Genomic DNA, 26,287 nt, shown 5'->3' with positions numbered 1-26,287 from the left:
ATTGATTAAAAAAAATCTATTTAAAAAAAAAAAAGAGAATCGAATCTGAATCGCACAACGTATTCGGATCGATTTTTTCCCACACCTCTAATATATGTATGTATGTATGTATGTATATATATATATATATATATATATATATATATATATATATATATATATATATATTATATATACACACATGTTCACTCACACATTATATTAACATAATGAATAATACATTTTTATAATTGGATATTAAGAGTATGTGAAAGTTTGACTTCTACCTCGTTTACTTCTTTGTAATCAAGCAAAAATATCAAGCAGCTAAAATGCGCCAAACATAGATAAGTGTGGAGTCTTTTGCATTTTCCCATCATGCATTGTAATGCATTTAAATGGGTGTAATTATGAATGATGTGTTGTGCTTCGGAGTTAGTTTTTTTTAGATCCACAAAGTTCAGTAAGCAGGTTGTGTGATGTTGACTTCCTGTGTTGTTTTTTTGCGTCACGAGAGAGTAAAGTTGTTTGAATTGGGTCATATATAAAACTTCTGTGCTGTGTGGACTTGAAAGTACAATTCATGGTCATTAACCTGAATTAGTGATATTGTCCAGGAGATGGTGGCAAAGTTGCAGCAATGACACTGTCATTAAAGTTGTAAACAAGCTGGTGGCTTGTAGTTTGACACCCCTGACATATACCGATTGTTTTTGCCCTGGACAATAAAATTTGTGTTCCTTATTTTAGATCTTGCTAAAAACTAAATACAATTCTTAAAATTGGACTTTAACAAAAGTGTTAGTAACTAGTTTTGGACAAAAAAAAAACCTCACACTTTTGTTTGCATAGAAAAATTACGAAATTATTCATTTTGAATTAAAGCAACAAAACACATTTTGTTAATTAATGTGTATTTGTTTTAATCATTTTATTGTGATATTTTAGGTGAAAATATGCAGAAACATGTTGAAGACGTGATTTTTGCATCCTGTCAAATAGATCAGGGGTTTTTAACCTTTTTGACCCCGGGCCCCCACTTTTGCACTACAGAGGGCCCCGGGGCCTACTCAAATATTGCCACTGAATTAGTCATCTGACTCTTGACTTTAAAAACTGTAGCTAACTCACCTTTTGTGTATTTATGGTTTGAGCATTTGACACAATTTTACCTGCACACTGCCTTCCACTCTTCCTGACATCTACAAAGCAATTAGCTAGCTGCTGCCACGGAAGAGTCTTACAGGGTTACTCTGCGGAGCTCTAGACAGCACAGACACTCAACAACAACACATCATTGGCAGACTAGAATTACTGCTTTGCAAAAAATATTTTCAACCAAAATAGGTGAAATGAGATAATATCCCACAGCACAGTGGTTGAAAAACACTGAAATAGGTAAGGACAAAAGGTGGAAACTCACTGAGAAAGTCTCTCTGCTGGTTCTTTCTGTATTTGGGGGGGCGACCGATCCTGCAACAAGAAGACCTGGATGTCAACGGACACAATAAAGCAAAGACGACATTGATTACCTGCCACGGAAATGTGAGGTCTTCTTGTTCTTCTGCGCGAAGAAGAAGCTCCTCCTGCTCTCCGAGTCCGACAGCTCGGCCTTCAGCCTGCTCTGGTTGCGCTCGGCCAGCGGGCAGCCCGACACGCAGTGGTGGGCCGTGAAGCGCCCTGTCACGTGACCCGAGCCGTCGCAGCCGGGAGTCGGACACTTCCTGTTGGGGTTGTTTTCCCAGAACATCTTGAAACACGTTCGTTAGCGCAGGCCGGAATGAGAGGCCGACCTGTTGTGGAAACTGTACTTGCTGCTCCTGCTGTGACTGACGGCCTTGAAGGGAACTGGTGCAGGGTAGGCGGACTGGACCGCCATCATGGTCACATCTGAAGACATGACAACATTTCATTTCTACTTACACTATAGTGTTACCAACAACATGGATGTCCAGGTCTTGGAGTTGCTTGTTTCTTTAAAAACACCGCAAGAAGACTTTGGCTACGCTCACGCTCCATGTCCAATTTAGGATTTTTTTTTTTTTGGTCAAATACGATCTTTTTGTTAGTGGCTGTTTACATTAAAAAAAAGAAAGGTGGTGTCTAATGTGAATGCAATCTGACACGCAAGTAGGGTTGTCCCGAAACCAATATATTTGCTTTTTTTTTTTTTAAAAAGGGGGCCACAAAAAATTTCATTATTGCCTTTGTCAGAATAATTGTATCTAAGTTATCACAAAACTTTGTTTCAATGAGTTCCCAGTGAGCAGACAACAGCTGTCTTTGATCTTACCAATCAAAAGGCTTGTAAAACTCCACTGTGTAGGACCAGAAGCGACATGAAGGTGTCGGTTTCTTTGATGTATTGTAATCCACAGGAAGATTTTGTCTTGACCCGAGCTCTACAAAGCAGAGAGGAAGCAGGACCTGACTCCCCTCCAGGCACCTTTTCTTTGAACGGTTTTGTGGCCAAAGGCAGCGTCTGTTTACGACCCCCTTCCTTTAGAAACAGCTGTTGCCATGTAATCGTACAATCTTTGGTCAGAGCGCTGGTGGGAGACTACAAGAGTACAGCCCAGACGTTTCTCCTCAATTGAGCTGAATAGAATTCTGTCTCTGTTTAATTCCTGCTTCTTTGTCTGTTTAATAGATGTCATCAGTGTTTGAACCTGACAGTCTTTATTTTAACAACAAATGTTAGTGTACAAGAAACATACAGTATGTTTATTATTGTAATTTAGTCCTTAAATAAAATAGTGAACATACTAGACAACTTGTCTTTTAGTAGTAAGTACACAAACAAAGACTCCTAATTAGTCTGCTGACGTATGCAGTAACATATTGTGTCATTTATCTACCTATTATTTTGTACACAGTATAAGGGACAAACTGTAAAAAAATATTATTAATCTACTTGTTCATTTACTGTTAATATCTGCTTATTTTATGTGTTAAAATGTTCTATCTACACTTCTGTTGAAATGTAATAATTACTTATTCTTCTAATCTTTGATACTTTACATTAGTTTTAGGTGATACTACACATTTGAGTTTTGATTCGATACCAAGTAGTTACAGGATCATTTGTTTACATTGAGGAGCGCTAACTTGCTGTTAGCTATTGTATCCTCCTACGGTGTGTAGTGAAGCATTTTTAGCTATTCCTCGTCCTCTAGTGATAATGTTACTTGTAAGAAATGTACTTTATTTGTCGCCATGGAGGCCAGGATTAGTCATTTAGATGTAGCTTAAACACGGTGGATGGATGTTAGCCGCGAGCTATGTCTTGACACACCTCTTCAGCGTTACAGCTTCACATTTATTGTTAGATTTCAAGCCAAAAGACATGCAGGTGTGTGGCGATGATGAAGACATGTAAGTGTGTGGTGATGATGAAGACATGTAAGTGTGTGGCGATGATGAAGACATGTGAGTGTGTGGTGATGATGAAGACATGTAAGTGTGTGGCGATGATGAAGACATGTAAGTGTGTGGTGATGATGAAGACATGTAAGTGTGTGGTGATGATGAAGACATGTAAGTGTGTGGCGATGATGAAGACATGTAAGTGTGTGGTGATGATGAAGACATGTAAGTGTGTGGTGATGATGAAGACATGTGAGTGTGTGGTGATGATGAAGACATGTAAGTGTGTGGTGATGATGAAGACATGTAAGTGTGTGGTGATGATGAAGACATGTAAGTGTGTGGTGATGATGAAGACATGTGAGTGTGTGGTGATGATGAAGACATGTGAGTGTGTGGTGATGATGAAGACATGTAAGTATGTGGTGATGATGAAGACATGTAAGTGTGTGGTGATGATAAAGACATGTAAGTGTGTGGTGATGATGAAGACATGTGAGTGTGTGGTGATGATGAAGACATGTAAGTATGTGGTGATGATGAAGACATGTAAGTGTGTGGTGATGATGAAGACATGTAAGTGTGTGGTGATGATGAAGACATGTAAGTGTGTGGTGATGATGAAGACATGTAAGTGTGTGGTGATGATGAAGACATGTAAGTGTGTGGTGATGATGAAGACATGTAAGTGTGTGGTGATGATGAAGACATGTAAGTGTGTGGCGATGATGAAGACATGTAAGTGTGTGGTGATGATGAAGACATGTGAGTGTGTGGTGATGATGAAGACATGTAAGTGTGTGGTGATGATGAAGACATGTAAGTGTGTGGTGATGATGAAGACATGTAAGTGTGTGGTGATGATGAAGACATGTGAGTGTGTGGTGATGATGAAGACATGTAAGTGTGTGGTGATGATGAAGACATGTAAGTGTGTGGTGATGATGAAGACATGTAAGTGTGTGGTCACCGTGGGTCTGATGTATTTTGGCATGGTGCGGGGGGGCCTTGAGTGGGTGAGCGGTGGCCTCGCACCATCCTGCCGGGTGTATGTCGGGGTGGTCGGAGTCCATCCACTCGTCATACACGTGACTCCAGCCGTCATAGTGGATCTGGAGGAGGAAGAGGCGTGTAGTAGATCTCACGCACACACACACACACACACACACACACAACTTCCACACACACTCATGAACACCTTGATGCGGTGAGTCTCCACTTCCTCCACTGTGGCCACCCTGATGAGACCAGGACTTCTCTTGTCCACAGCCTCCAGCTTCATGTGCGGCAGGAAGTGGTGTGCAGGACGCTGCATGGCGACAGTAAGGAGAATAGAATGTAGCACACACACAGAGAGTGGACGCCATCAACAATGTTCTTCTGACCGTTTGGAAAGCCTCGGGCGCCACTGCCTTGGAGCCCGTCTCAGTCAGGTAGCGTGACCAGGAGAAGTCTGCCTGGTCGGGGTAGTCTGCTGATGCAGGAGCGCCATGTCAGCTAAATACCCTACCTGGGTTGGAACGTACACACACCTTGAGGTGGGGTGAGGGGAAGACTCTTCTCCTGGCACCAACCAATGGGGTGAATGTACGGACTGCTGGCATCACACCTGTCAATCAATCATTACAAAAGATGTACCTTTTCTAATCATAATATGGATTGTACACACAATAATGGCATCACACCTGTCAATCAATCATTAGAAATGATGTGCTTCTTCTAGTCCTAATATGGATTGTACACACAATAATGGCATCACACCTGTCAATCAATCATTACAAATTATGTGCTTCTTCTAGTCATCACACCTGTCAATCAATCATTAGAAATGATGTGCTTCTTCTAGTCCTAATATGGATTGTACACACAATAATGGCATCACACCTGTCAATCAATCATTCGAAATGATGTGCTTCTTCTAGTCATCACACCTGTCAATCAATCATTAGAAATGATGTGCTTCTTCTAGTCCTAATATGGATTGTACACACAATAATGGCATCACACCTGTCAATCAATCATTCGAAATGATGTGCTTCTTCTAGTCATCACATCTGTCAATCAATCATTAGAAATGATGTGCTTCTTCTAGTCCTAATATGGATTGTACACACAATAATGCAAATCAACAAATCTACAATATGCATAAATGAGGTTTTCTTTTCTAGGATCAATTAGGACTTTATTATTTCAATTGTTCATGTTTTTTCTCATATTTAAGAATAATGTTGAAAATAGTAAAAATCGTGTGATGATAATACAGCGTTATCTCCTTGTAATATAATACATTTATTCTCATTAAATTGTGGCGGTTTTCATAATCCTATAAATGTATTCTCCTTAAATGATGTTTTTCCCCCAATAATCTTATGACTTTATGCTCAGTGTTTTTACAATAATATATTATACTCATGACATGTTGTTTTTCTATAAAACTCTGACTTTATTCACATACAAGCTTGTGTTTATCATAATAACATTTTATTCTTATAAAATGTTGTTTTTTTCATATTACTATAATCTTATTCTGATAAAATTTTGTTTTTTCCCCAATAATATTATGCTCATTAAAATGTGTTTTTATCATTATGGTAAGACTTCATTTTCATAATATGATGTGCGTTATCCCCGTTTTAATATAATTATTGTCATAAATGTTTGTATTTTTACCATAATAACATTTTATATTAAGAAAGTGTTGGGTTTTTCATAAAACTATGACTTTATTCACATGATATGTTGTTTTTTTCTTATCAAATTATGTGTATTAATCATAATGCTAAAACTTAATTTTCTTTACGATATAGTAACTTAATTGTCATTAAATTATGTGCATTTTTTGTTAATATTACTACTACCTTATTCTCCTAAAATTGTGTTTTTTTCCATATTATGAATTTATGCCCATTAAAATACATGTTTCTATCATAATGCTAAGACTTCATATTCATTAAATTCTATGCTTTTATTTCCTTTCAATATCATGCCTTTATTTTCATAAAATGTTGTTTTTACCATATCATTTTATTGTAATAAAATTTATTCACATGACTTAACATTTCAACCTTTAAAAAAGGCTGTTTTTTTCTCATATTACACAACTTTTTTAAAATAATATTATGAAATAATGTTCCTTAAAATAAGGCTTCATTTTCCTTCAATTATATGCTTTTCCCCTTTAAATATCATGCTTTTATTCTCATAAAATGTTTTTTTTTTTTTTTTTTAAATACCATAAATGTATCCTCTTCATTTTTGGTGTTTTTCTTTACAATATAGTAAGTTAATTGTCATTAAATGATGTGCATTTCTCAATATTACACCTTTATTTCGAAAATGTAGTTACTGTTTGCATGTTCTATGCTATTTTTCTCATAGTTTAACAGATTTGTTTAAAAAATGTATTGGCTTTATATATATATATATATATATATATATATATATATATATATATATATATATATATATATATATATATATATATATATATATATATATATGTATGTATATATATATTGTCTTTAAATTTAATATTTATGTTCATGTGTAGCTTTTTAGTCGGTGCCTTAAAATGATGTACTTTTTAGCTCATCCTGACTTTTTCCTTTGCGATTATATAACTATATAATTGCCTCAATGTTGTGCTTGTACCATGAAATATTGTTTGGACTTGCTGACCAGTAGTCGTAGGTGTCGTCCCAGTTGTCAAAGTGGACCAGGAAGCGGCGGTCCACGGCGTCGGTGACGGTGGCCACGCAGATGAGTGAAGGGTTCATGCGGTCCACGGCCTCCAGTTTCATGCCCACCTGGAAGCCGCACTGCACGTCCGTCTGTTGGCGCACACACGCACGCGCACACAGACACACACACACGTTGTGATACGCCGTGTGTCAGAGGACAGAAGAAGACCAGGTCTTACCCTGCCAGGACTGGCAAAGAGTTCTTCAGGAGCCACTTGTGCTTTGGTCATCTTCAGGTAGTTGGCCCAGGTAAACTCCTCCTCTTTACAACCTGCATAAGGTATGGCTTTTATTTTACCATCCGGCTCGACTGGAAGGCCGCATCCTGACCTCTGACCTTTGGGCGTGTGCAGCTTGTGGCCCGTGCGCTCACACCAGCCCACCGGGTGCACGTCGGGCGAGTTGGCGTTGACCCAGAAGTCGTGGCAGTCCGAGTAGCCGTCGAAGTGAAGGCGCAGACGGTGGCCGCACACCTGCGGGACAGAACTTTTTTTTCATTCGGGCAGGTCAAAATCTCTTTTACGAGCGACCTGGCCAAGCGGGAACTGCTTTCATAAACACATACAAAAACTCACAAGTGAAGTGAAGTCAATTATATTTATATAGCGCTTTTCTCCAGTGACTCAAAACGCTTTACATAGTGAAAGCCAATATCTAAGTTACATTTAAAAGCAGTGTGGGTGGCACTGGGAGCAGGTGGATAAAGTGTCTTGCCCAAGGACACGACAGCGGGAATCGAACCTGGAACCCTCAAGTTGCTGGCACGGCCACTCTACTAACAGAGTTATGCCGTCCCAACAACAGGCGCAGTCCCACAGCAGAGTTAAAGGAGCCATACGTAGAAATGTCATGATATGTCATTAATAAATCATCTTCTTTTCTAGTACAGCTCTAACTGATAACAGTAGTCCAGCCGAGATATTCTCATTTCAAAATGACATTTACAGCCCCGAAATATTGTTATTGTTTTCATTTCAATGGCCCCCGCCCTCCACCGTTTGACCAATTAGAAAGTCCGTGAGTTTGTCGGATTCAGGTTGCCGTCTTGGTGTGGCTACTGCCACCGGTAAAGTTGATAAACATGTCAAGACCTTAGTCCATCTAAAAGTTACCATTCTCAACGTATTCATGACAAAGCCAGGAACAAAACCAGGATTTGTATCGGTGATGCCTTTGAAAGATTTTCTCATCTGACACCAAACTTGCTCATTTCCTCCTCGATAGGTAAGTCAGGCATTTACAAACCCCAAAAGCAGTGAAGTTGTCACGTTGTGTAAATGGTAAATAAAAAGAGAATACAATGATTTGCAAATCCTTTTCAACATATATTCAATTGAATAGACTACAAAGACAAGATATTTCATCTTCACATTGAGAAACATAGTTTTTTTTGTCCAAATATTAGCTCATTTGGAATTTGATGCCTGCAACATGTTTCAAAATAGCTGGCAAAAGTAGCAAAAAAGACTGAGAAAGTTGAGGAATGCTCATCATAGACTTATTTGAAACATCCCACAGGTTAACAGGCTAAAAAAGAAGCTTCCATGAAATGCTCACTCATTCACAAACAAGGACGGGGCGAGGGTCACCACTTTGTCAACAAATGCCTGAGCAAATTGTTTAAGAACAACATTTCTCAAGCAGTTGTTGCAAGGAATTTAGGGGTTTCACCATCTACGCTCCGTAATATCATCAAAAGGTTCAGAGAATGTGGACAAATCACTGCACGTAAGCCATGATATTACGCACCTTGGAACCCTCAGGCGGTACTGCATCAAAAAGCCACATCAGTGTGTAAAGGACATCACCACATGGGCTCAGGAACACTTCAGACAACCACTGTAATAACTACAGTTGGTCGCTACCTTTGTGAGTGCAAGTTAAAACTCTACTATGCAAAGCCAAAGCCCTTTATCAACAACACCCAGAAACACAGCCGGCTTCGCTGGGCCCGAGCTCATCTAAGATGGACTGACGCAAAGAGGAAAAGTGTTCTGTGGTCTGACGAGTCCACATTTTAAATTGATTTGGAAACTGTGGACGTTGTGTCCACCAGACCAAAGAGGAAAATAACCATCTGTACTTCTAGGCACAAAGTGTAAAAGGCAGCATGTGTGATGGTATGGGGTTGTAACTTACACATCTGTGAAGGCACCATTAATGCTGAAAGGTACATACAGCTTTTGGAGCAACATATATTGCCATCCAAGCAACGTTATCATGGACGCCCCTGCTTATTTCAGCAAGACAATGCCAAGCCAGGCGTTACAACAGCGTGGGTTCATAGTAAAAGAGTGCGGGTACTAGACTGGCCTGCCTGTAGTACAGGCCTGTCTCCCATTGAAAATGTGTGGCGCAATATGAAGGCTGAAATATGAGAAGGGAGACTTTTGAACAACTTAAGCTGTACAGCAAGAATGAGAAGTCGCCTCAGTTCCCAAATGTTTATATATATATATATATATATATATATATATATATATATATATATATATATATATACATATATATATATACACATATATATATATATATATACATATATATATATATATATATATATATATACATATATATATATCTACATATATTTATATATACATATATATATACACACATATATATATATACACATATAAATATATATACATATATATATATACATATATATATATCTACATATATTTATATATACATATATATATACACACATATGTATATATACACATATATATATATACACATATATATATATATATATACATATATACACATATATATATACACATATATATATACACATATATATATATACATATATACACATATATATATATATACATATATATACATATATATACACATATATATACACATATATATACATATATATATATATATATATATATTTATATATATATATATATATATATATACATATATATATATATATATATATATACACACATATATATATATATATATACATACATACATACATACATATACATATATATATATATATATATATATGACCGCATCATCTACATAAAAATGGAAAGCAGCATCCGACACATTACCACAGAGATTATTTCCATGAATGGAAAATAACATTGGAGCTGATATAGAACCCTGAGGTACACCCTTGATTACAGGGAGGTTGTATAGAACAGGTTGACCGTATGCAAGTAAGTTACCTCGGCCACGGTGAGAACAAAGTACATGGACGGGTGCTGAGGGTCGATGCCCTCCAGCTTCATGCCCTGCTTGAAGGCCTTCTTCACCGCAGGAGCTCTCTGGCTCTGCACACACAGCAAAGGAACATTTTACTGCTCAATCATTCCACTTCACACATCAGCAATAATATCTGGAAAAAAATACAAAATATTTGTACAATTACATTTGATATAAGTTATTTCCTATAATAACTTAGACTTGATATGAATTATTTCTTATATCTAGTTTGTGTACAATTAGATTTGGTATAAATTGTTTCTTATATTCAATTAGCGTATTATTAGATTTGATATTATTTCTTATATTCAATTATATTTGATGAATATTACTTCTTATATTCAATTAAATTTGATTAAATTATTTCTTATCAATTTGATTTAGTATAATTTCTTATACTGAATTAAATTTGATTTAAATTATTTCTGGGATGGCGTGGCGCAGTGGGAGAGTGGCCGTGCGCAACCCGAGGGTGACTGGTTCAAATCCCACCTAGTACCAACCTCGTCACGTCCGTTGTGTCCTGAGCAAGACACTTCACCCTTGCTCCTGATGGGTGCTGGTTGGCGCCTTGCATGGCAGCTCCCTCCATCAGTGTGTGAATGTGTGTGTGAATGGGTAAATGTGGAAGTAGTGTCAAAGCGCTTTCAGTACCTTGAAGGTAGAAAAGCGCTATACAAGTACAACCCATTTATCATTTGTATTCAATTAGATTTAGTATAAATAATTTCTTATATTCGATTAAATTAAGTATAAATAATTTCTTATATTCAATTTGATTTAGTATAAATAATTTCTTATACTCAATTAAATTTGATTTAAATTATTTCTTATATTCATTTAGATTTAATATAAATTATTTCTTATATTCAAATAGATTTAATATAAATTACTTGTATTGAATTAAATTTGATTTTAATTATTTCTTGTATTCAATTACATTTTATGTAAATAATTTCTTATATTTAATTTTAATACAATTAGATTTTATACTATTACTTATTTTTGATTAGCGTATTATTAGATTCGATATGAATTATTTCTTATATCAAATTTTCGTACAATTAAATTTCATATAAATTATTTCCTATATTCAATTAAATTTGATATGAATGATTTCTTATGTTTAATTTGGGTACAATTAGATTTGATATAAGTTATTTCTTATATTCAATTAGTGTATAGATTTGATGTTAATTATTTCTTATATTCAGTTAGAATTGATATAAATGACATCTTATATTCAATAAAATTTGATATACATTATTTCCTATATTCAATTAAATTTAATATAAATAATTTCTTATATTCAATTAAATTTGATTCAAATGATTTCTTATATTTAATTAAATTAGATTGCAATTATTTTTTATATTCAATTAGATTTTATATAAATGATTTCTTATATTCAATTAGATTTGATAGTGGTATATTGTGATCATTAAATAAATTGAACAATTGTATTCTTAAAACAATATCAGATGTTTTCAAATAATGTTTTCTGTAATAATAACATCTGCTGGTATTATCATGATGTTGGTATTAAGTGGTGTTATTACTGAGGCAAAGAAGGGGGTGTTTATTAGAAGACGTCTGACATAGGATATGATGTATGAACATGTGAGACACAACAAACTGACCTCGTGGAAAAGGTGGTCTGGAGCGGCGATGGACTTAGTTTCTTGGAGATATTGTGTCCAGGTCCACTGCTCTGCCTTCATGTCTCCACCTTCAACACACACAATCCTCTCTTCATCACAGCACCTTTTTTGTGTGATGTCACATCAAGACACGTGTCTAAATATGGTCACTTCCTGCCCCGCTGCAGTCCAACATACATGATGAGGCTGGGTCATGTCAATATGAAACTACAAATTCAAATATTCGTGTCTCACATTGGTTTTTATTCCACATATCGGGGCCTAAATGATGATAAGCTTAATTTCCTATGATCAATGAGACATATTCCCCAAGGTTGACTTGCACACTCTGGGAATGCACGCTCCTCGGGCTTGTGGTGGCGGATCTACGCTCTAAAGACGTTCACGACTGCTCGTGTTTGATTATTAAATCAATTCAATACATTCCGCAGTTTCCCCCGCCTATAAGTTGCTACTTTTTTTCTACGCTTTGCACTCTGCGGCTTATAAAACCCATCCATCCATCCATCATCTTCCGCTTATCCGAGGTCGGGTCGCGGGGGCAACAGCCTAAGCAGGGAAACCCAGACTTCCCTCTCCACAGCCACTTCGTCTAGCTCTTCCCGGGGGATCCCGAGGCGTTCCCAGGCCAGCCGGGAGACATAGTCTTCCCAACGTGTCCTGGGTCTTCCCCGTGGCCTCCTACCGGTTGGACGTGCCCTAAACACCTCCCTAGGGAGGCGTTCGGGTGGCATCCTGACCAGATGCCCGAACCACCTCATCTGGCTCCTCTCGATGTGAAGGAGCAGCAGCTTTACTTTGAGTTCCTCCCGGATGGCAGAGCTTCTCACCCTTTCTCTAAGGGAGAGACCCGCCACCAGATGGAGGAAACTCATTTCGGCCGCTTATAAAACACTGTGGCTAATTTACCCATTTTTCATAATGCAAATAGTTAAGAAATCAAAAACAAAGCAAAGACAATAAAAAGGTGGGTTATTGTTTGTGCTGTGGCGCCATCTTTTGGACAAGTCTGCTCACTTCTGTTTAAGACTGCGGTTTGAACTGGAAGTACAAGTGCCGTTCCGTCTTCTAATCGTCCATAGAGTTTCTACTCAGATGGATTCTTCGCTTGTAAGTTTTACAACTTAACTAAAACAATTCTTACTTACCAAAGCGTCGCATGTAGGAGTGTTTTCATGCATATTTGCACGCGCTATAGTCGTGTAATCACTGGACACAACTCACGATTTTAGCAAGTACATATTTCTCATTTCTAGTCAAAATATACAAGTCCTAATCCCCTGAATAATCATTTTTCAGGGAGACATTAAGAACTTGTTTTTAGGCAATGGATCATCACAAGTTTGATTTAAGACACAACACTTTTCAAAACTAGTAAGTATAGCTAATATTATGGTTTCATTGCTCATTTCAGCAACACTTTTAAGCTTTTAAAACTGAAATATGAAGTCTTATTTCAGGAAATCTTACCAAGACTATTTGGACTCCTTCTATACTCATATTTTTTTGCTCATTACAAGCAAAAATAACTTGTATTAATTTTGTTTGAACCCCTTTTAAGAGGAGCATTTTTTCCAGTGACCACGCTAGCGTCGTTACCGTTAGCTAATATGCTAACACATTTACGAGTGTCTGTGTTAGTATTATTAACTTACAATGTTTCAGTTTCACAAATTCCTTTGTAAATTCACCAAAACGTCATTGTGGAGTCTGTTTAGCTGATTGGAGAGCTAGCTTGCGCAGCTAGTGGGTCCATGACCATGACTTCTGTTTTGTTTGATCAGCCGTTTTACTGCCCTGTTACAGACACAGTTTGGAAACAATTAAGGTATGTAAATAATGCCAGGGTTGTCAACCATTAGCTACAGTTGTTAAAGTCAAGAGTCAGATGACTAATTCAGTGGCAATGTTTGAGTAGGACCCGGGCCCCTCTGTAGTTACTGCTGGTTTTGGCACTGTGGACAGGTGCCAGATCCATCCATCCATTTTCTACCGCTTATTCCCTTTTGGGGTCGCGGGGGACGCTGGCGCCCATCTCAGCTACAATCGGGCGGAAGGCGGGGTACACTCTGGACAAGTCACCGCCTCATCGCAGGGCCAACACAGATAGACAGACAACATTCACACTCACATTCACACACTAGGGACCATTTAATGTTGCCAATCAACCTATCCCCAGGTGCATGTCTTTGGAGGTGGGAGGAAGCCGGAGTACCCGGAGGGAACCCATGCCAGATCATGCTGGAAAATGAAATCATCATCTCCATAGAGCTTTTCAACAGATACAGCTTTAATAGCAGTATTCCCATGGTCAAGCCACTCCTGAAATCTAGACAACGGAAGTTCCCTCAGTCAGCAATGGTTTGGGGAGCCATGTCAGCTGCTGGTTTTGGTCCACTGTGTTTCATCATGTCCGGATTCAATGCAGCTGTGTACATGCTTCCATCTGTTGTAAAGCTCTATGGAGATGATGATTTAATTTTCCAGCATGATCTGGCACCAGCCTACAGTGCCAAAACCAGCAGTAACTGGTGTACTGACCATGGCATTACTGTCCTCCATTGGCCTGCCAACTCCCCTGACCTGAACCTCATAGAGAATGTGTGGGTTATTGTGAAGAAGAAGCTGAAAGACACCAGGCCCAATAATGCAAATGAGCTGAAGGCCGCTATTGAAGCATCCTGGGCATCCATAACACCTCAGCAATGCCACAGGCCGATTGCCTCCATGCCACACCGTATTGATGCAGTAATCCATGCAAAAGGATTCCCAACCAAGTACTGAGTACATTAATTGACATTTTTAAATGTTTGATTTTGTTTTTTTTATTTGGTCTGAGGAAATATTCAAATTTTTTGAGATAGGATTTTTGAGTTTTCTTAAGCTGTATGCCATAATCAGCAATATTTAAATAATAAAAGGCTTGCAATATTTCAGTTGATGTGTAATGAATGCAGAATGTATGACATTTTCATGTTTTTAGTTGCATTATAGAAAATAAAGGACTTTATCACAATATTCTAATTTTCTGAGACGGTGCTGTATGTATATATATATATATATATATATATACAGTACATACATACATACACCTGTCCTGTTAAAGCAGCCGCATGGACTAATAATATTTGTTAAGTAAATTTGTAAGTAAATATATAAATATTTCTGTGTAAATAACTCATTTTACAATACATATATCTGCGACTTACTACTGGCTAATATATGGGAAAAACTAAAGTTTTGCTAAATTTAGAGGGTGCGGCTGATACACCTGTGTACTCTATTGCTAAATATGCGTGGTAGTCAAACCAGCGCCTGTTGTCATTGGGTAGCAGGTGCCATTTAGCACAATCATTTGACATGCCTGGGAACCTGGCCAACAGATAATCCTAGATGTCACTTTTTTTTTATAAAGTAAAAGGATCTATTTCATTGCATAGAGTTTTTGATCTAGGCCCCCTGCGTACTCAAGATCGTTTGATGATGAAGCATGCACCTTTTTAAGTGCTAGATACATGGAGGGCAATTACCTGCTCTGATGTGTCTGCTGTTTGCTCTGGAATCTTCCATTTTGTCATCCTGAAAAAAAAAACATACTTAACACATTTTCGTCGCAGTGAGGTGTGCACGTGGCATATTTCACATTGCAACTCTTTTTAAATGTGCTTTATAAACAAAGTTGATTTGATTTGATTTACTCTGAAATATATATTGCAATACAAACTGTACACTAACTACTGTAAAATATATAGTGCAATACCAACTGTACACTGGCTACGCTAGAATATAAACTGCTATACAAGCTGTACACTGAGTACTCTAAAATATATACTGCAATACAAGCTGTACAATACGTTATTACTCTAAAATATATACTGCAATAAAAGCTGTACATTGACTACTCTAAAATATATACTGCTGGCTGTACACTGACTACTCTAAAATATACACTGTTATACAAGCTGTACACTGACTACTCTAAAATACATTCTACTATACCATCTGTACACGGACTACTCTAAAACATATACTGTTATACCATCTGTACACTGACTACTCTAAAATATATAGTGCCAGCTGTACACTGAGTACTCTTAAATATTTACTGCAATACACACTGTACACGGACTACTGTAAAGTATATACTGCTCTACCCTGCCTCGTCTAAAGCAGAGCGTGTAAAAGATGAACGTGTCACCTCCATGTCGGAGTCTTCATCAGAAGGACTCATGTACTCCTTCCTCTTCCTCTTCCTCATGGGCTTCATCTGCTCCAGGTTCAAGGAGACCCTCCCTCCCGCCGGCACCTTCTCCACGCCCAGGCTCCTCCTGGGACCACGGGGGGAGAAAGTCCACATGAGTTAGGCCAGGGTGTGAGCGACAGAGGACATGAACATACTCCCTGTGGAGCTCCTCGCTGTAAAAGCTCTTCTTGTGCTGGAGCTCCGCCTGGACCTGAGGGGACCTGTCCGCCTCCGCCTCTGCCTCCGCCTCCGCCTCCCCACTTCTCACCGAGCCCGCTGGAGCGGCACCTTGCAACACCAGGAGAGCGCGTGAGCAACACTTGGCGGAAAACTCACTGCTAGCACAGCTCTTAAGCTCTGACCAGCCTGCTCCACGCTGGACTTGTCTGCTTTGCTGCACAGACTGGAGGTCCCTGCTGGGGCTTCACTGGCCATGCTGGGGGTCCCCGGGGTCATCAGCGTGCTCAATGCACCCACCTCGCTCACACAGAACTACACACACACACACACACACACACACACACACACACACACGTGCAAAAAATGTCAAAGTTGAAGACAAACATCAGCACTAATTAATTCATGTCAAATAAACTTCAGAAACGTGACATTTTCTTGTGTTTGCCATCACTTCCTGTTGCGGTGCTCTTATTTTGCCTGTACTTCCTCTTTGGATATGTGTCACTTTCAGCTCAGAAGTCTTCATAACAGAGTAGAAAGCCAGAAAGAAGAAATAATACTAATAAATTGTCTTAAATATTAAAGTGCTACAGTACTCAGCAAAAGCCATGACTTCCTGTTCTGGTGCTCTTATGTTGGCTGTACTTCCTGTGTGAAGAAAAGTGCATCAATACAAGCCATTTACTACATTATTAAGTACCCGTTATTCTTCTTCTTCTTCAGATTTTGGTGCGCTCTACCTTACACATTTTTCACCCGATTCAAAGCGTTCCAACTTCAAAATATTCAGCCTATTCGGGAATTGTGTGATCCCTTCCAACAACTACTTAAAAAATTCCCGGATTTCCTAGAATTCCCAATTTTTAGGGACATTTTCCCCATTCAAAATGAAATATACATTTTTCAAACTTCCACAATTACCACATTTTTTGACCGATTCAAACCATTCCACCTTCAACACATCCTGGAAATTCAAACCAGCATTTTTCCAAGTTCAACCAATTTCCAGGAATTCCAGTTTTTTTCTCTAACCCTATTTCCAACCATTTTTAGTGCGATGACTCCTTTCACATTTTTCAAACCATTTCAACCGTTCCACAGTCAAAACATTCTTCTGAGTCAGGACAAAAAAAGAAGTTGGAAATTCAAACTATCATTTTTCCAAATTCCAGGAATCCCCTTTTTTCAAACCTTCTTTTCTGGCAACTACTTTTTTCAGATTTTTCAACTCACTTGAACCGTTCCACCGTCAAAACATTCCTCGTCAAAAAAAACAAAGTTGTTTTTTGAAATGGAAAAATTCCCGGTTTTTAAAAAATTCCAACACTAAGCATGAACTCATTCAGAAAATGTAAGTTTTTTCCATTTTCAAAAAATTCCCTCTTTTCCGGAATTCCCAAATTTCCATGAAATTCCCATTAAAATTAATTGGACATTTTTCAAAGTTCCACAACTCATACATTTTTATCCGATTCAAACTGTTCTAACTTCAAAATATTCAGCCTGTTCAGGAATTGTGTGATCCCTTTCAACAACTACTTAAAAATTCCTGAAATTACCTAGAATTCAGTTTTTAGGGACAATTCCCCATTCAAAATGAATGATCAATTTTTTTAATTTCCACAATTCCCACATTTTTCAACTGATTCAAACCATTCCACTTTTAACTCATCCTGGAAATTCAAACAACCATTTTTCAAAGTTCAACACATTTCCAGGAATTCTGTTTTTTCTAACATTACTTCCAACCTTTTTTAGTGCGATAACTCCGTTCACATTTTTCAACCGTTCCACAGTCAAAACATTCTTCCTCTTCAGGACAAAAAAAGTAGTTGCAAATGCAAACTATCATTTTTCCAAGTTAAAAAAAATTCCAGGAATCCCGTTTTTTTCAAACCTTCTTTTCTGGCGACTACTTTATTCAGATTATTCAACTCACTTGAACCTTTCCACCCCAAAACATTTTCCCCAAATCAGGACAAAAAACAAAGTCGTTTTTTGAACTGGAAAAATTCCCGGTTTCCCGAAATTCCAGGAATTGTGTGATACTATTTCTCAATTAAAAATATCACTACTTCAACATTACTTAACCGTTTTTGAAAATCACCAACACAAACCATACACTCATTCAGAAAATCTACGTTGTTTTTTTTTTACCATTTTCAAAAAAAAATTCCCCTCTTTTCCGGAATCCCCAAATTTCCCTGAAATTTCCATTGAAATTAATTGGACATGTTTCAAAGTACCACAACTCCCATCATTTTTTATCCGAATCAAACTGTTCTAACTTCAAAATATTCAGCCTGTTCAGGAATTGTGTGATCCCTTGCAACAATTATAAAAAATTCACAGATTTCCTAGAATTCCCAGTTTTTAGGGACATTTTCCCCATTCAAAATGAATGATCCATTTTTCAAACTTCCCACATTTTTCAACCGATTCAAACCATTCCACCTTCAATCATCCTAGAAATTCAAACCATTTTTCCATGTTCAACAAATTTCCAGGAATTCCTGTTTTTTTCTAACCTTTTCTAGTGCAATGACTCCTTTCACATTTACCAACCCATTTCAACCGTTCCACAGTCAAAAAATTCCTCTTAGTCAGGACAAAAAACCAAGTTGGTTTAAGAACTTGAAAAATTCTTGGTTTTCTCAAAGATTTGAAATACCATTTTCCAACTAAAATCTGTTACTACTTCAACATTTCTTGACCGATTTCAAAAATTCTCGCTTTTCCCAAAATTCCAGGAAGTTCCCATAGAAATGAATGAGACATTTTTCAAAGTTCCACAACTCCCACATGTTTTATCCGATTCAAACTGTTCTAACTTCAAAATATACACCCTGTTCAGGAATTGTGTAATCCCTTTCAACAAATGTTTGAAAAATTCCCAAATTTCCTAGAATGACCAATTTTTAGGGACATTTTCCCCATTCAAAATGAAGTATTCATTTTTCACACTTCTACAATACCCACATTTTTCAACAGATTCAAACCATTCCACCTTCAACATATTCATCTCATCCTGGAAATTCACACCATTTTTAATGTTCAACAAATTTCCAGGAATTCCTGTTTTTTTCTAACCTTATTTCTACTCTTTTTTTAGTGCAATGACTCCTTTCACATTTACCAACCCATTTCAACCGTCCCACTGTCAAAACATTCCTCTTAGTCAGGACAAAACAAAAAAGTTGGTTTAAGAACTTGAAAAATTCCCAGTTTTCCCGAAATTCCGTAATACTATTTGTCAATTAAAAAAACGTTACCACTTCAACATTTCTTGACCGTTTTCAACAATTCCAACACCAACCAATTCAAGTTCTTTCAGAACATTCATGCTCCTAATCATTTTTTTTTTAAATCTCGCTTTTCCCAAAATTCCAGGAAGTTCCCATTGAAATGAATGGGACATTTTTCAAAGTTGCACAATTTCAAACCATTCCAACATCAACACATTGCACTCATCCAACTAACACTTTCCTAAGTTCCAAACCAATTTGTGTTTTTCCTGGAAATTCTAACTCTTCAACATTCAAACTATTCTTACATTCAGACTACATTCTGTCAGCATTTCACTTCCACTTCAGCATTGAAGCATTCACACCTCATTTAGTTTCTGTATTATTGTAAACAGGATTTTAAAACAACTAAATAGCTCAGTCCCACCCAATTTCATATTCAACAAAAACAACATTGCTCATTTCCTATTATTGAAGAATTGTTAGTTAGAATGGAGTCAAATTGAAAAGATGCTACAAAACAACATCATCATGTCACCTTCAGGTTACTCCCGGGCAAGATGGCCACGCCCTCCTTCCATTCCAGTACGTGAACGATGCTGCAAGCCCTGCCCACCTGTGCCGACAAAGTGGGCGTGGCCGCCTCGCTGGCCCCGCCTCCTCTATTCAGGTCTGTTGCCGCCACAGTGGGCGTGATCAGCTCCACTTTTTGATGGCCTGGAGGCGGCGCTGAAACAACATGATACTGTAAATATACTTATAATAAATACTGTAAATTCCCAAAATGTTTTCTTACACTTTTAACCCCTTGAATTATGTGACAGTGGGGCTAAAATAAGGATTTTTCATTTTTCTTCACAATCTTCTAGCCGTTCACAGCGTTTCCACGCGTATGGACGGCTAGCAACATTTGTAAGTTTTACAATATAACTAAAACAATTCTTACATACTAAAGCGTCCCATGTGTGATGTCTGTAGGAGTGTTTTCATGCATATTTGTACCTGCAATTGGAATGTAACCAAGCTAGCGTCGTTAGCACTAGCTAATATGCTAACAGGTTTACGAGTGTCTATGTTAGTATTATTAACTTACAATGGCATTCTTTTTGTATTGTTTCACTTTCACAAATTCCTCAGTAAATTCACCTAAACGTCACCGTGCCGCGCTAATGAGTACCGTATTTTCCAGACTACAGCACGCATCAGTATATAAGCCACACCCACTAAATATAAGTGGCAGATATATACATTGTTAAATGACTTATTTACAGAGAAATATTTTATAAATGTTTATTTACGGACCATAAATTCTGGACTACAAGCCGCTATTATTTTTCCTACACTTTGAACCAGACGGCTTAATAAACACTGCGGCTAATTTATGTATTTTTCTTGGCTGATGGCCAAAATGTGTTGTGTTGAGTAGTTTTCATCAAACCCAAGCAGAGGACTGAAAATGTGTGTTGTTGTGTTGTGGCGCCACTTTTGGGACAAGTTCGCTCACTGCATAAACCGTCCATTTTTGTATCGTTTCACTTTCACAAATACCTCAGCAAATTCACCAAAATGTCAACATGGAGTTATTGAGTCTGTTTAGCTGACTGGAGAGCTCGCTCCCACAGCTAGCGGTCCATGACAATGACTTTTGTTTGGTTTGATCAGCTGTTTTACTACCTTGTGAAAACAACTAAGATATATAGACAAACGTTTAGAAAATATTTCCGTGCAAAAAACTCATTTCACAACGTATATATATTTGACTTATAATGCAGTGCGACTATCCATCCATCCATCATCTTCCGCTTATCCGAGGTCGGGTCGCGGGGGCAGCAGCCTAAGCAGGGAAGCCCAGACTTCCCTCTCCCCAGCCACTTCGTCTAGCTCTTCCCGGGGGATCCCGAGGCGTTCCCAGGCCAGCCGGGAGACATAGTCTTCCCAACGTGTCCTGGGTCTTCCCCGTGGCCTCCTACCAGCTGGACGTGCCCTAAACACCTCCCTAGGGAGGCGTTCGGGTGGCATCCTGACCAGATGCCCGAACCACCTCATCTGGCTCCTCTCGATGTGAAGGAGCAGCGGCTTTACTTTGAGTTCCTCCCGGATGGCAGAGCTTCTCACCCTATCTCTAAGGGAGAGCCCCGCCACCCGGCGGAGGAAACTCATTTCGGCCGCTTGTACCCGTGATCTTATCCTTTCGGTCATGACCCAAAGCTCATGACCATAGGTGAGGATGGGAACGTGTATCGACCGGTAAATTGAGAGCTTTGCCTTCCGGCTCAGGTCCTTCTTCACCACAACGGATCGATACAACGTCCGCATTACTGAAGACGCCGCACCGATCCGCCTGTCGATCTCACGATCCACTCTTCCCCCAGTGCGACTAATATATGGAGATATATTTATTTTTCAAAAAAAAAAATGTAGCTGGTGCGGCTTATAGACTGGGTGTGAGTTTTCCTTGCCCTTTTGTGGGTTCTTCCGAGGATGTTGTAGTCGTAATGATTTGTGCAGTCCTTTGAGACATTTCTGATTTGGGGCTATATAAATAAACATTGATTGATTGATTGATTGAAATACGGTATACATATTCAATTCACTTCCAACTAGCCTTTAGTTCCCATGTATAAACGAAGGAAAACTTCTGATGTTGTGTTTTTTATTCACTCCATTTGAAGTATCGTGAAGAATTAGCATTTAACACGTTGGTGGCGCTACTCAGTAGTTTTGACCTTAAAAAGGGACAGTCTGTATTTTGGTAGTTTGAATGAGACCTGCAAACAAACGACAACATTTTATACACGTGGAGACTGAGGGCTGATGCAGCAAAGTGGAGACTCTGGAGTATAATAGTGCAACTGAAGGTTTAATGTGTTTTTGACTAAGAAGCGGTTTTTGGTCGGACCTATCTGCCTGGCAGGGACTCAAAGTAGTAGCTTTTGCCCGTAGAAACACGTCAATAGTACCCGGTAGGAGCAGGGCCGTGGTGGCGGCCGGCAGAGTCCGAGCCTCGTTGGCCATGGCCTCAGCAGGCGAAGAGGAGGGCGGGGCCGCGGGGGCACGGTTGGGCGAAGAGGAGGGCGGAGCCTCGACGTTGGCTTTGGTGCTCATTGCAGTTTTCACTTCCTGCTGCACAACAACAATCACCAACACATGCAGTACTACCAACCCAAACACACATCGCAATCGCAAATATTTTTTCCAATTTTAATTTTTTACGAATCTATTTTTTTTTTTCTAAACAATTAGTCCTTTATGCCTGTGGATTACAATTACTGGTTTGCAAAAAACACTTTAGACCCAGCTCGGGAAAATGACAATCTCCCACGGCACACCAGACTGTATTTCACAGTACACTAGTGTGCCGCGGCACAGTGGTTGAAAAACACTGCTCTATGTGTACGTCAGCACTCAGGAGGACCCTTTTGTAAGATGTTTTGCAAACGTTTTGCATACCAAATATAATGCGAGAATCGATTTTGAATCAAGAATCAATTTGGATTTGAACAGTCACTCCAAGAATGGGAATCGCATGGTGAGTTGTGAGTTTCAAAGTGCTCGTGTGTGAACAAGGTGGACACCAAATGAGTAGTCATTCTTAATATTCCACCTTTGGAGTTAACATCAAAACCTTGGTGTCATTTTAAACTTGACAAACAAGTCAATGGCCTTTTAAAATCCAGATTTGAATCACTTTCGTCTTTTAGCAAAAGTAAAACTGTTTTTATCTTTTAACCTTTTTGAACAAGCTTTTATTTTGAGTGGCCTGGACCACCGCAATGCACTTTATGCTGGTGTTTTCCAAAAAGCTCTCTCCCTGTCGCGGTTAGTCCAGAAGGCGGCAGCAGGACTTTTAAAAGGAGCCAGGAAAGGCCAGCATATAACCCACAATTATTCAGACTTTGCACATTTTACAATTGATTTTAAAATGTGGCTGTTTGCTTTTAAAGCTTTGTATGGACTGGCACCTCATTATATCTCGGACCTCGTCCAAATTTACACTCCTGCAAGCGCTCTGAGGTCCCGAGAGCCAGCTCCAAGTTAGGAGTTATGTTTGATTACATTTTTAACTGCTTTTTTCGCATTATCTCAGGATTCTAAGAACATTACTGTCATATTGATTAAAAAACTAATTTTTGTGTTTGCAAGCCTTAAAATTTTTTTAAATTTTAATTAAAAAATATATATATATCCATGTTCCAACTGCTCCTACAGTGGAGTGTTTTAAGTCTCGTCTTAAGACACACTTTTATTCTATGGATTTTAACACTATGTGAGTTGTGTGGTCCTCTGAGTTTTTAAATGTTTATTTATATTTATTGTTCTAATTAGTTTTACCCATTAAAATCGTTTTTAATCTTATTTATTTTATATTTATTCATTTGGTTTTTATTCAGTCATTGGTGGAACTAAGGATAATATTTGAATCTTGTTTTCAATATTTTTGTTCAGCACTTTGGAAACATTTTTGCTGTTTCAATAGAGTGGATTAGATGAAGACATAAAAAGTGTCAAGTATATTTACAAGAGGTCAAAACAAAACACTTACTTTGTTGTTAGCTTCTTTGGCAATAGCGCCAACCCGGAAGTACGGTGGCCTGTAAAGGTGAGAGGAAACATTTGACATATTAGTATGTAAATGTCAACCGGAAGTACGGTGTCCTGTAAGGGTCAGCGCACTTGAACATTTGACATATGAGCTCCTAAATGCTGTCACATTATCCCAAATATTCATCTCATTGACCATAAAATGTCACACAAACATATAAATATCGTGCGTAGACTTTCACTATTTATTTACATGACGACTTTGAAAAGACTAGAATGTGTAAAAGGGGACACATTAAGAGACAATTCATTTAAAATGGCGACATTAAGGATGAAAACTAAGAGGGAAAATCTTCAAAGCGGCACAAAAATGAAACAAATAAAACCGCTTATTCGGATGGTATTTTCCGTAAAAAGAATACTATTGCTATCTCGTCACGAGGCTGAGCAGAAGGAGCTTATTAGAAAGTAAGTGGAGCAATTATGACAATTAAAAGCGCTGTCATTTTCGGTGAAAAAGGCGGAATGATGCTAACATCATGAAGACCAAGAAATGACACATTTGTCTTCTCGACAGGGCGCGAGCGTGTGGGATGAGCGCTACATGAATATACACGTCGATCATTTGGCGAGTGGCCGAGCTTTAAAAGAAACATCAAAAAAAAGAAGTGTAAATGTTGGTCTTACCAGCTCTGCGCTCCTGCGGCCGCCTCGCCGTGCGCATGCGCGGACTCCGCAGCATTCCGCGTGAGGTCCAACAGAACTGGACTATTGACAGTTCTCTTCTCTTCCGACTTGTACACCACGCAGGACTTCATTTCCATCTTTAATACAACATGTTACAAAATTTTTTTTTAAAAATGCACATTTTAAAATAAACTGAGGATTTAAGGACATGCACCTGGGGATAGGTTGATTGGCAACACTAAATGGTCCCTAGTGTGTGAATGTTGTCTGTCTATCTGTGTTGGCCCTGTGATGAGGTGGCGACTTGTCCAGGGCGACCCCGCCTTCCGCCCGATTGTAGCTGAGATAGGCGCCAGTGCCCCCCGCGACCTCAAAAGGGAACAAGCGGTAGTAAATGGATGGATGGATGGATTTATGGACAGGAAGTGCTGATTTACGATGGAAGCTCAGGTGTGCCAATCCTGAGAAGCAAATCTGGACCTGGACACTGAGGGCTTTTCTCCCTGGACCTGGACCCGCTCCCCGTCACCATTCTTCACAGGGGAGGGCGAGCGGCTTCTCCTTGGATATTCTGCAAGAGTCTACCTCAGACCTTGGACCTTGGAGCGACTCTCTGAGTGGGACTTGGACTTGTGCTCCAGAGATGTAGAACCAGATCTGTGTGAGCGGGATTTGGACTCTAACCTGCGTTTACGAGAGGCCGACATGCCTTGCGGTCTTCAGACCTGTAGCTCTTGTTGCTACGGGAAACGGACCTGCCAGGATTAAACAAAAAAACACAACAATTTTCAAAAATAAAATAAGCAGCGTCGGCACCACATGCAGAGTCACACGTTGTGTTACAATTATTAACCACAAGGGGGCGACAATAGTGTACATATTAGGCATGATTTACCTCCACCTCAAAGGGGAACTGTTAGAATAATAATGTATATATTATCATCATAACTTTATGCTTAAGGGCCGTTACTATAAAGTATTGTCAATTTGTGCTAAAGTGGTATTTTTGTATTTGTGCGGAGCTAGCAATCCAAAAGATTGCTAGTCTCTTTTATCAGTGTTGTGTCCAGACTCGGCCTGCTGACTGCCAAGGCTGAACATGAAAATGGAATTCTTTCCCATTTTTGTTTTATGTAGAGCTTCAGTCGTTCAACAGTCCGGGGTCTCTGCTGTTGTATTTTACGCTTCATAATGCACCACACATTTCACATGGGAGACAGGTCTGGACTGCAGGCGGGCCAGGAAAGTACCCAAACCCTTTTTTTTACGAAACCACGCTGTTGCAAAACATGCTGAATGTGAAAAAGACGGCACTTAGATGGCAGCATATGTTGTTCCAAAACCTGTATGTACCTTTCAGCATTAATGGTGCCTTCACAGATGTGTAAGTTACCCATGCCTTGGCCACTA

At 38.7% G+C, this 26,287-nt stretch overlaps 1 protein-coding gene across 7 annotated transcripts in view; it reads right to left on the bottom strand.

Moving 5' to 3' along the window:
• The window catches only part of l3mbtl1 (L3MBTL histone methyl-lysine binding protein 1), a 33,869-nt gene extending 8,617 nt beyond the window's left edge, over positions 1 to 25,252 (bottom strand). The window contains exons 1-21 of one of the 7 annotated variants that reach the window (XM_061889332.1): positions 25,092 to 25,252; positions 24,878 to 25,014; positions 24,192 to 24,240; positions 22,609 to 22,768; positions 20,187 to 20,377; positions 16,586 to 16,715; positions 16,379 to 16,511; positions 16,179 to 16,308; positions 15,511 to 15,559; positions 11,960 to 12,048; positions 10,283 to 10,387; positions 7,423 to 7,558; positions 7,265 to 7,356; positions 6,997 to 7,175; positions 4,878 to 4,954; positions 4,731 to 4,819; positions 4,544 to 4,654; positions 4,316 to 4,457; positions 1,773 to 1,869; positions 1,512 to 1,703; positions 1,403 to 1,452 (exon numbers count right to left, since the gene is read on the bottom strand). In XM_061889332.1, coding sequence (XP_061745316.1) covers positions 1,403 to 1,452; positions 1,512 to 1,703; positions 1,773 to 1,869; positions 4,316 to 4,457; positions 4,544 to 4,654; positions 4,731 to 4,819; positions 4,878 to 4,954; positions 6,997 to 7,175; positions 7,265 to 7,356; positions 7,423 to 7,558; positions 10,283 to 10,387; positions 11,960 to 12,048; positions 15,511 to 15,559; positions 16,179 to 16,308; positions 16,379 to 16,511; positions 16,586 to 16,715; positions 20,187 to 20,377; positions 22,609 to 22,768; positions 24,192 to 24,240; positions 24,878 to 25,014 — 2,338 coding nt within the window. In that variant the 5' untranslated portion in view covers positions 25,092 to 25,252. Of the gene's footprint in view, positions 1 to 1,402; positions 1,453 to 1,511; positions 1,704 to 1,772; positions 1,870 to 4,315; positions 4,458 to 4,543; positions 4,655 to 4,730; positions 4,820 to 4,877; positions 4,955 to 6,996; positions 7,176 to 7,264; positions 7,357 to 7,422; positions 7,559 to 10,282; positions 10,388 to 11,959; positions 12,049 to 15,510; positions 15,560 to 16,178; positions 16,309 to 16,378; positions 16,512 to 16,585; positions 16,716 to 20,186; positions 20,378 to 22,608; positions 22,772 to 24,191; positions 24,241 to 24,726; positions 24,805 to 24,877; positions 25,015 to 25,091 lie in introns of those variants that run through there. The other 6 variants (XM_061889330.1, XM_061889331.1, XM_061889333.1 and 3 more) reach the window with 6 other exon arrangements.
• Positions 25,253 to 26,287: the final 1,035 nt, after the last annotated feature.

This window comes from Nerophis ophidion, linkage group LG27 (assembly GCF_033978795.1).
Source record: "Nerophis ophidion isolate RoL-2023_Sa linkage group LG27, RoL_Noph_v1.0, whole genome shotgun sequence".
Classification (NCBI taxonomy): Eukaryota; Metazoa; Chordata; class Actinopteri; order Syngnathiformes; family Syngnathidae; genus Nerophis; species Nerophis ophidion.
Note: the sequence above shows the minus strand (reverse complement) of the source record. Positions and strands in the feature narration are given on the sequence as shown.